This window comes from Dinoponera quadriceps, unplaced genomic scaffold (assembly GCF_001313825.1).
Source record: "Dinoponera quadriceps isolate SergipeBrazil2010 unplaced genomic scaffold, ASM131382v1 scaffold1069, whole genome shotgun sequence".
Lineage (NCBI taxonomy): Eukaryota > Metazoa > Arthropoda > Insecta > Hymenoptera > Formicidae > Dinoponera > Dinoponera quadriceps.
In genome coordinates, this window is record NW_014555200.1 from 1195078 (window position 1) to 1206558 (window position 11481).

Below are 11481 nucleotides of genomic sequence, written 5' to 3' on the forward strand. Positions count from 1 at the left end.
TTCGCTCGCGAACGTTTCGTAAAACGGCCGCGACCTAAATCAGTGTTTCCGCCTACGTGAGTAGTCGCACACGGCGCTATGCGCTGGCACTACGGACGATAAATGGACACGATGCACGTGCTATTCGTTTCGATCGACCGGACGAAAGTAAGCCATCCTTCCCTTCGCGCGTAAAACTTCTGTAATCTTCCATTAGTGCGATCATTTGCGTTCCCTCGAGGCGTAACTCGCCGAGGTATGCCTCGCGAGCTCGCGGTCACAGAGGGAGAAAGGTCGACGTGGGGGAGAGTCACCGCGGGTGACCCTTAACGCGCGAGCCAAGCGCCACTTGCCGCTTGGGTTACGTAGTCTATTGACTTCTTTAGTTATCGATTAAGCGTCGTGCTCCCGCTTTCGCGACGATTGCGATGTACAGGGTGTCGGGGAAGCTTCTCGACCGGCGAACTGAACAGTGATTCGGCGAAATTCGCGGCAATTAACGAGGAATTTGTTATTCCGTATGAGCTAATGACGCAGGAAACGGTAAGTTGAATGGCCCGGCAATCCGGCTGCTCGTCGCGTTTCTCCGACCGGAGCCACCGTGAACATAACGAGCGGCGATTGGCGGTCATTAAACGAACCGTGTGCGCTCGTTAGCTCGTACGAAATTTCTCGCAAACGGACATCCTGTGTGCGCCTATATCGCGAGCCAAAGGAAGATTTCGAAGAGTTATCGAACGATTGCGTTCTCTCTGGTTCCCAGCTTGTAGGAACGTGCGGGGATTTAACCCGGGGCATCGAATGCTTCCCGAGAATCTCGACAACTCGGGCGAGAAATGTTGGCGAAAAACGAGTGAAAGAGGATCCGTCAGAATGTAGGGAAACGCGCGCGAGCTTCGTCGTGTCGCCATCAATCAGCGTATAAAGCATTGCGTACGATTGACTTTCGCGTTTCTCGCTTCGATACGCTTTTTCATACACATCCGCGCGATCGGTTGTTACGCACGCGCAGCGTTACGATCGCGCTCGACCGTGCCGCACCGATCGATGTACCGCGAGAGCGCGTTTTCCGTGTTTCCACGCGAATCTCCCGCGACCCGACGGCGACTCCGGTTATACACCCGAGGGTTACCCGAGTCTCCAGTATTTTCTAGATATTCCACAATCGAGAGCGCGCCATTGAAAATGTATGATAAATAACACCGGGTGTTCTCTCACACGCGTGCACTTTCGATACCGAAAGAATTTTCTCGGTTTTCAGTCGATTAATCGGTGAATTATTTAGATGGAACAAAATCCGATGCTTCAAAGATGCGTCGTTGAAAAGTGACAAGTAGCGACCTTTCGCCATATTTTCGCTGATAAGGAGGGAGTCAGGTCTTCAGGTGTGAAGAATCTCCCTGCACGGAAATTGTAGGACACCCTATTATAGGTTGCATTCTGGTATGTACACGAGCGGAAAACCGTCCCGGAAGATTTCTCTAATGTGTCAAACGCGCGGCGTTGCGCATCGATTTTTGCCATGTTGATGGTTTGCGAGAAACGCGCGAAAACGGTGGGAAAGTTGCGGAGAGGAATCGTTAAGTCTCTCTTGTCGCGGATGATCGCGCTCGCGGACGTGCGCTGGCGGTTTCGCTCCCGCATTCGACCACATAAAGAAAGAAAAGAAAAGCAAAATCTATAATTATCTACTCGGTGTTTTTATTTGGTTGTTATTTAAAAGCAATTATATTTGGATCGTCTTATCAGACGAGCGAACGCATCGAAAGTCGAGTCGCATCGAGCGAAGAAAAAAGGAAAAACAAACCAAAAAAATGAACTCTTCGCAACTTTATCGTCGCATAACTCGCTTAATCGCGCCCGTCGAATTTCTTAACAATGAGAAATCAGTGGGCCGAGGTGAAAGAAGAGAATCCCGTGTCGACGAATTTGACGATGATACAAGCTTGGTTACTTTCAAACGAGCCATTTTACAGTGCCACTTACCTTCGTTTGGGACGAAAAGCCAAAACTGTCTGAAAGCGAACGGTCGTCGCGTGTCGTCGATAATGACAAATGCATCGCCCGCATATTTCATTCTACATCCGTTTAATTCATCCTCGCTCATTCGCTCTCTGTCAAATGTCTCTAACGGAAATCTCGTCTTCTGAACTGTAGGCGCGCAACAAACCGGCCGATGGTGTGGGTCATGTGAATCAAAAAGGTGCCTCCGGTCAGAAAGCGACGACGGCTGGTCAGAAGGTTGCGCCGGGCACTAAAGTTGCGACGAAACCGGCCCAGAAACCGACGGCTCAGAAAGGTCAAGTGAAAGTGACACCCAAGGCGGCCTCCGTAAAGACCGGCAAGAACAAGAAGAAAGGGCAACGGCAACAATACGATCTTATCGTCACCATTAACCTGGTAAGTGTCGCCATTAAGCAGGTGTATCGATCGATCTGACATTATGCCAGATTATGTGATTAAAATGCATCAAGACGGGTGTCAGAATCACGGTTGGAAGAATCGTGCCGGAGCGATTAACTAATTACGATTGATTATTCGTAAGGTCACGTCGCCCCGCTCGACGATCATTGCCGCTGCACGTAAGATTGTCGAATCACTTTTGTCAACTAACGCGTGCACATCGCTAATAAATACGACTGACCCAGTTGAACGTGCCGGACGATCGATAAGTTATACGCGCGACACACGTTTGTCGTGCAGCTTGTATCTCCGAGATCCGTACGCGATCGGACAAATTCACGTTTCTTTTCCGACGTGTTATTGCCCCCTATTTCTTCTACCAAACGAACGGCGTGATCTCGTACAGAAAATTTCCCTATTCGTCGTTACCATGCAATAAAGTTACTTCTGCGTCAACGATTGTCGATTAATTGTCGCTGCTAAGAATTTCATTACATCTTGTTACCCATCGCCGACAGTATAAAAATTGTCAATCGTACGTAGAATTTGTCATTAAGGCGAAAAAACTACTTCCGTGCGCGCATAGTAGAGAGAGAGAGAGAGAGAGAAGATTAATTCATACTGAATTTATACTGATGTCGCGCAAGAGCGAAGAGCATCGAGGAGGAAGGGGGCTGCGGCATCCAATCGTAGAAGAGACCTGGTCTGGTTAAAAACAGATCAAGCTTGCCGAAGCTCGATTCTCGAACACGCGCGTCTTTGTCATCGGGCGGGCCGTCCGTGCGACACGCGATGCCAAACGTCCAGAAGCTACGCCGGCGAACGTATCTTCTTCGTCTTTCAAGTGTGTGTGTAGACACGCGCGCGCGCGCGACTTCGGCTTCGATTTAAACTTCATCCAACGTCTTTCCCTATGCCACATTAGTTGGCTATTTTTACTCATCCAACTATATACATACATATATATATATATATATACGTGTGTGTATGTATGTATGTGTGTGGGTGTGTGTGTGTATTACGTTCCCGACGAGTAGTGTCGTCCGCGTAATCGTTCAACCAGCGAACCTAACCGGGGAAGCATCGACGTCACGAGATCTCTCGGCTGGCAAGCCGAGCGTACCAAGAGAGTAATCGCGACTAGCAGCGCGATGTTGAGAGGATTCTTCGGATATGTCGAGTCTCCTCTTTCTCACTTTCTCGGTACCGGCCACGGGAGGCCTTGAGGGAGAGTCAGCGGCGGCGGTCCATAAATATTGGTTCGAGCTTTCAAGGGATTCGTCACAGCCGGAGACACAGTCGGCGCGCCGGGATCTCTTCGCCGGGGAAGAGCGTGATAGCTCGGTGAATCGCGCTCGTACGTCTCTCGCGCATCTGTGATGGAAGCGAAATGTCGAGGACAACCGCGACGAAAGAGATGCCCACGTAGACTCGCAAACCCCCGTTCGTTTCCCGGCGCATCGCGACACACGTGACGGCCATCGGGGGAAACATGGCGGAGGCCGAAAAAAAGTACACGTACGCGTACGGACAGCTTCGTAGATTGACCAGCACGATAGACGGTCAAACGAGACAGATGAGTGTAAGTGGGCCAACGGGTTTGCATTATCCATCTCCCCGGGAGGAACGTCTTTTTCAAAGACGACTGATGTATCGACACTTTTTTACCGCGTCCATCCGCTCTCGATGCTTTCGTCGGGACAGCCGAGTAAAATCGACGATAATTAAAATCGAAACGTCCGAATCCTCTGTAGAAGCGGCGGTAGTTTCGCGCCGCCTTCCCCGACTCACATTGCGACACGTTATTATTAATAATTCACCACGCGACCTTTCTTCGTCGCGCGTCGGGCGTTTCGCCAAAATTCCCTCGATTGACCTCTCTCTCTCTCTCTCTTTCCCTCCCTCCCTCTCTCTCTACCGTGCGAAAGAAGATCATAGAAGATCATTGGATTGGTTGTTCACCCGCGGCTAAGCGGCGAGCATCTTTCTAGACGTCGCTCTGAGCGTTTCACGCATATATATTTAAATATACGCATGTTACTTTAATGTTAATTAATAGGTGTACAGCGCGGAAAATTGACCCGAGATCATTTTTTCTCTTCTTCTATTTCAGTCTGAATACGGACTCACGGAGGATCAGGTGGCAGGTGAGTTGACACTATTCCACGGTTGATTTTACAGAAAAAATATTGTACACGACACACACACGGTGCGTTTTAATTAATTAGTAAGTAAGGTACGGCAAAAAGACGCAGGCAGAACGCCGTTTTCCCTACCAGTGCGACTCAAAGGGACGCAAAATGAGACAAATAATTTCCAAAATAGAACGGTCAATGTGTCGGCAATTTATTTTACCGGTGTTTGAAAAACGACAGAAACTCGTAGAATGCAATTACGCGACGCACAGTCAACCATGCGGCAGGATGACTCATTAGCAACGATATCATCGTGACACTCGTATCGATTGTACATACCTACCGCGTAATTATATCTACTTCTCTGAGGCCGTTCTTCCAGTTGTAATTTATACTTTTCTGGGATAATATGCAACATACCTTCCTTTCTCTCTCTTCTTTCGCTAATTATTAAACAATTAAACATTAATCATATGCGGGTCTCTCACGTAAGAAAAAAGTTTGTGCATGTACATATAGCGTATATATGCGATTTATATTTCTTTATTTATGTGAATTTACTACATTTTTGGGGAATTTATGAGAATTTACTACATTTATGGGAATTGAAACATTCATGGGGATTTACTACATTTTTTGTGATATACTAGTCGAAGCTGCTCTACTGCGGCGCAAAATGAGCTCTGACGAACTAAAATTCCAGACTCGACGAGCGGAAAAAAGGGAAGGAAAAGAGAGAGAAAAGAGGGAATAGTTGGTGAAAGTGTAAATGTGACATCAACGATGAGGATAAACCGCTGTATATTTGCCGCGTTGAATATCGCTATATAACGTAGAATGTAACAATGAATTGGCGATCGTATAACGCGATATGCATGCAAATTCACTTGAAATATACCTAACTACTCAAGTCTCAAGTATGATCACGCGGCACGATTGCTGCGAAACTCTATTATCTCGCAGAATTCAAGGAGGCATTCATGCTCTTCGACAAAGACGAAGACGGCACAATTACGATGGCGGAATTAGGAGTCGTCATGCGATCTCTCGGTCAAAGACCATCGGGTAAGTCACTCGCGAGTCATACCATGCATTTATCTTTACGGTAAATGGCGGCCCGACAAAACGAGAATTTATTTCAGAGACAGAATTGCGCGATATGGTGAACGAAGTGGATCAGGACGGGAATGGTACGATCGAATTTAACGAATTCCTGCAAATGATGTCGAAGAAGATGAAAGGCGCCGATGGCGAGGACGAACTTCGCGAGGCATTCCGGTAATAAGCAGAGCGTGCAGTGCCCGAAGTGCTCGGTGGAAAATTGATTGTCTCTCTCGCCCCGTGTGTGGGCGAATCGTGCTTTTAGCTTGAGACAGGATATACAGTCAGTCACGATTGCAACACTTTACTTTTTACAAATTTCGGAACGTGTCCAATGAGAGAATTCGTTTTCCAATTATTCTGAGAGATGTGTAGCGAAAGAAAAAGCGTGTCGCAACCGTCTGACCGTACAGTGTGACCGACGATTCGGCATATTGTGCGTTCATATTGTGTGTTCATTGTTTCTTTTCTCAGGGTGTTCGATAAAAACAACGACGGCTTAATCTCCTCGAAGGAGCTGCGACACGTGATGACGAACCTCGGGGAAAAATTATCGGAGGAGGAGGTCGACGATATGATCAAGGAGGCGGATCTCGATGGTGACGGAATGGTCAACTACGAAGGTAATCAATCCATTCGATCTATCGCTTCGTACTCGTAGGAATTGCATAATAGTCACCGCGTTAAATTGGCATTATCGTCAATGCAATAAATTCCATGTCGTTATGTCGCGTCTAATCGACGCATAATTTGTTTCCATAATAAAATATCGGCTAATATAAATGTAATTATGCAAACATTATATATTTTGCCATATAATAGAGCTAGAATAACAGAGAGAAAGAGAGAGAGAGAGAGAGAGAGAGGGTGCAAGTTGGTTGTTTAATTCGAAAGCTCATCCAATTGCACGGAGCTTGAAATTTTTCATCCATTCTTTTCCCTCTTTTCTTATCGTTACTTAACAAAAAGACATCCCATTGACCAAATGTGCGCGTGTTCCAGAATTCGTGACGATTCTTACGTCGAAGAATTAGTTCGGAGGCCTCGAAGACTCAAAGGGAGTATACCAGATGTACCAAAATTGTGGCTCTCCGAGGACGAGAAGAGAAGAGAGGAGCTCGCAGGCTGGGATTTTTCGCGATTTTTCGAAAATCGTAGCGACTGATCGTCTCACATGCTCCATGAAGTCGCAGCGAAGCCGTCGAGAGAGAGAGAGAGAGAGAGAGAGAAAGAGAGAGAGAGAGAAGGATGAATAACTCATCCGGCGACCCGGCTGCTGAACAAAAAAGTATCGCCGCGCGAAGTCGATTTCGACAAACGGGGTGCCGTGAGATCGCGCGTCGCGATAGTACTTTCGTTGATGAATAGCGTGAACGCGTAAATAGCAGTAAGTAGCAGCCGAGCGGAACGGAGAGAGAGACGGCTCCATCGGCTCGTCCAACGCTGGATGTGCAATCTACCGCGGGGAAGGATCGACCGATGAAACGGGAGAAAGGAGGAAACGTACTCTTGCGATACAAGTACGCGCGTTACTTACAGACGCGCATGCGCGCGCGTACGGGTTCCTTCGGACTAATCTTAGGCAAGTACTCGAACTTTAGGTTGTAATGATAAACAATTAACTAAAGAGATTATGTCAAAACGACGGAGGGGGAGGGGGCGAGATCTGCCGCCACCCGGAACAATCAACCGAGCTTCGTTTTAGACGTACCCTTTAATCTTTATCTCCTCCGGTGACTCAACGGAGCGACTTAGAAGTTAATTAGCTCTCCGCATCCTCTTAAGCGTTCTGCGAGAAAGCTTGGAGTATATTAGTATACATATGCGCGTTTACACGTAATAGATCGATATATATATATATATATATATATATATATATATATAGTCGCGCGTTATCCTCGACGCGACGCGTCGTACCCCGTACTTGGAGTGTGTTTTTACCGCTTATACTACATACAAATACGCGCGCGTAATAACCATAAGGTATAGTCACACGTACGCGTGCATACATACATCTCGTCGTCGCTCTCGTCACCATCGTCGCCTTAGTGTGTCGACGGGCCGCGACATAAAGTAACTCGAGGCTTCAACGCGTCGAGCGAAGGCACTCGTATTATACGAATCATCGTAACGCTGCGCTCTACGGGCTCGATCGTCACACCGACGAGTCGGATGGAGGAACTCGCGAGACATCAGCCGGAATTAAGTCCAACCGTGTATCACATGTGACTATCGCCGTAAATATTGCCGTGAATATATTGCCGTAGATATGGATTGAAACCGATCGAATTGTTATCCGCTACGTCTGCGTTTATTGTGACAGCTGTTCGGGTGTATCATGAAATAGCTGGAATAACAGACGAGCCGGCGTAGTTGTCGCGGTAAACGCGGTACAGTGGGGCCGAAACGAGCGTGGAAAAACGTCCTTGGCGAGGTCAGCCGATGAATAATGATCGTTCGATTCGTAGTCGCGTCGATGCGAGAAAGCAGAGGGAATGATCGATCACTGAATTGCCATTGATGTGTCAATTGGGAAAACGACCGACGCTCGTCGTAAGTATCGGTTCAACGGTTGGCGCGTAACAGACGAGAAAAAGTGTCGCGGCGGGAGCATCCCCGGTGAGAGAAGGGGCACGATCTGTTTTCCGCGCGATCCCGTCCTATCACGCCCTCATTTTACCGCCCCGGAGGGACGAAGCAACATTGTAAACATTGTGTCGTATGTACGTATAGAGAGAAATCTTGCGCGCGCGCGCGTTAACACGCAACATAGACGGATAGTATTGAATAATCATAGCGAGGGATGAAAAGGAAGGAGAAACGTAGGTATCGCCTTCCAGATTCGGCGATTTTACTTTCGGCTCGATCTATCATGATACGATCGTGATATTCGTAGCACACTCGGGCATCGTGCGCGTCTGCTCGTTCACACATTTCGACAACAACATTATGTTTTCTCACCGATTGATTCGCGATGAGAGAGACCTGTCGCAGAATCCGCTGAATCTATCGTTTCTTTCGCAACGTCAAGTTTTCCATGCGTACTCTCCAACGTACGAACGAATCATCCGCGGATCTAGTCACACGACGAACGACGAATGTCCGCGTACGATGTATTCGTTCAAGTCACGCGAAACTTCGCGAGATATCATCGCGACTCTCTCTCTCTCTCTCTCTCTCTCTCTCTCTGCCGGCCTTCTGTACATGCGAATTATTATATATTATATACGTAATATGATGTTGCTACCAGAGAACACGTGTGGAAAAACGTGGATATTCGTACATATATACAAGAAAGAGCACCGAAAACTGTCGTCTCTCTTTTTTCGCTTTGTAACAGATATTATTATCTCTAGGGAATCTGTGAAGGGGCAAAAGTCGTTGCGAAAAGAGAACGCTATTTATTTATAGAGATAATAATATTGTAACGGTGAGTGAAAAAGGTGCGTGTCGCAGTTTCGAGTGGCTGGTCCCGCTGTACAGGGTGGTTGCGCCAACGTATCGAGCGGTATGCCGGTTTGCCGCTGGTAAAAAGGGCACGTGTGAGAGAACGCGCCGCGCGGTCGCGCGCCTTCTCTCTCTCTCTCTCTTTCACTCTTATCAACGGTAACCCAGCACACTGCTCAATATATTGACGCAACATCCTTTACGTCACGCTTCGTATCAACGTTCGTAGCTCGTTTATACGCTTCAACGTACGAATGCCAAGATGTATGAGGAAAATATACATATATATCTTCGACGCGCGCCGAGTGCGCTCGGAATGGCTCACCGTGTCCCGGTCGGTCGTTATTATAACGCGACAAATGAATAAGGTAACATGCGCACCGCGCTCAGAGCGCGTCGACTGTAAATAACTACACCTAAGAGAGATTAATGCCGATCAATGTATATGTCCTCCGCCCGCGCTCTACACATATGCACGCACGCATGCACGCGCGCGGCATGAAGCGAGAGAGAGAGAGAGAGAGAGAGGGAGGGAGGGAGGGAGAGAGAGAGAAAGACGAGAAGATAGAAGAATAACACAAATACTTTGCCGCACACCGTCAGTTATCTTGTCCAATCGTCATATCGTTTGTGAATATGAAATGAGCCGTGCGACAGATGTATGATAAAATGTTCGTACACGCAATGGTTCGCAATGCACACAGCAATACTCTTTCAACGCGTTATGTTTCATCGAGAGGCTTGGATAAAGTCGAGTGTAGCTAATCAGATCAACGAATCGATACCGCGTGTACGGCCTGTTGAAAATTTCCCGGATGGATTTCCCACGGGGGGCGTATAGGATGCGAGAAAATTGACACAGGAATCCGCATGGTGCCGTGAGAATTCGCATCGGGAATCCACTTGGATTGTTACACAGGTTTTTCGAATCCCCCGAGGCGGGCACGGGATTCCGTATGGATTTCCACTCTGGTCTTTTTCAACAGATCTCTCTCATTACTACTACAGAAGCAAACACAGCTTATATCCGATAGAACACTGCCGTGATGTCTGACGGAAATCCGCTTGTCGTCGATCGTTGATGTATAAATTTTTGACTCTCAACGAAAGAGGAGTAAGCCGCAACTAAAGGAAGTCATTCTCATCATTTCTCAACACACACGCAGATATAATACAATTATGCCGCTTCCGAAAGTTATTGAATCATCGGTAGTCTCTCTTATCTCGGCAGTGCGTGGTGCTCACAAAGCACACTAAGAAAAGACCACACCGATAAAATGGAGGGTGTCGAATCTGTAAAATATACGACGACATGCGGGCGTGTCATTTGTCGCGTTTTAACGCGAATGCGCAGAAGCAAGAAGAGACAGTCGTGTGTTTTTGACAATAATATATTTTCATAAAGCTTTATCCATCCAAACGTTCCAACGCGCACGTTATCTTTCTTTCTATCGAACAGCATTGTTTAACGATAACGTTAATCAAACGTTAATCATCGATCGAGATGCTCTGCTCCCCCCCTTCTCTCTCTTTCTCTCCATCTCCCTCTCTCTCTCTTTCTCTTATGCTCGATCAACGCAATAGTAGCGCAAAGTCCGCGACTCGCGAAAGCCGCGCGACTTTGAAATTAGGCGTCATGAGCGAATCAGCACGGCAAACGACGACACTTTTGCTCCCCATAGGTCTCGAGGGAGGAAGTATAAATACGGCTTTATAATACGTCACAAACAGCAATGTATAACGTCCTAACGACAATATCTTAATGGTTTAATGACGAGAGAAACTCACACCGAGGAAGCAAATATACGCTGGTACGAAGCGATCGCGAAATCGTATTTTTTGTCGTTCTCAGGATATCCTGTACGTTTCAACGTCGCCCTCCAGAAGTAAAGAGTATGCGCGAGTCTTCCTTCCGATATGTATATATATATATTTATAATTATAGTCGCGAGACTATCCTCCGTTTTACATTCGGCTCGCTGTTATCGTATCGAGCCAAACTCCAAAAGAAGGAAGCGGGACTATTCCGGTAGATCGAGGCGAGACTTGTCGATTTTAATCTCGACCGGAGTTATATCGATGTTTCGCGTACGTACGTTATCGTACGCACGTCGCGTGCGCATCATAGACCAAGTCTCGTTCCATCGATGATCGTAGCGGCGCCGACTAGCGATTTCTTTTCCTTTACCTTACATTTCGTTATTCGATATACATCGTATGTACAGCTATGGGCTGGCTTAAGGTATGATTCTCTTCGTCGAGAGTCTGCTGTTTCAAATATTTTACAGACTACGATGCGTAATTGTGTTAGAAATTATAGAGAAATTTATCGTTGTCAATAAATAAAGGAATGATGTGTCAGAGCGCGTCGCGTTCCCTTAAGCCTGACCATATATATATATATATATATATATAT

General features: G+C 47.0%; 1 protein-coding gene across 3 annotated transcripts in view; it reads left to right on the forward strand.

The window, feature by feature from the left end:
- Positions 1 to 11428, forward strand: part of LOC106743454 (neo-calmodulin-like) — a 34176-nt gene extending 22748 nt beyond the window's left edge. For 2 of the 3 annotated variants that reach the window (XM_014617307.1, XM_014617306.1), the window contains exons 2-7: positions 2137 to 2379; positions 4496 to 4529; positions 5481 to 5582; positions 5660 to 5795; positions 6093 to 6241; positions 6621 to 11428. In XM_014617307.1, the coding sequence (XP_014472793.1) occupies positions 2137 to 2379; positions 4496 to 4529; positions 5481 to 5582; positions 5660 to 5795; positions 6093 to 6241; positions 6621 to 6652 (696 nt within the window). In that variant the 3' untranslated portion in view covers positions 6653 to 11428. Of the gene's footprint in view, positions 1 to 2136; positions 2380 to 3134; positions 3965 to 4495; positions 4530 to 5480; positions 5583 to 5659; positions 5796 to 6092; positions 6242 to 6620 lie in introns of those variants that run through there. The other variant, XM_014617308.1, reaches the window with a different exon arrangement.
- The last annotated feature ends 53 nt before the right edge of the window (positions 11429 to 11481 follow it).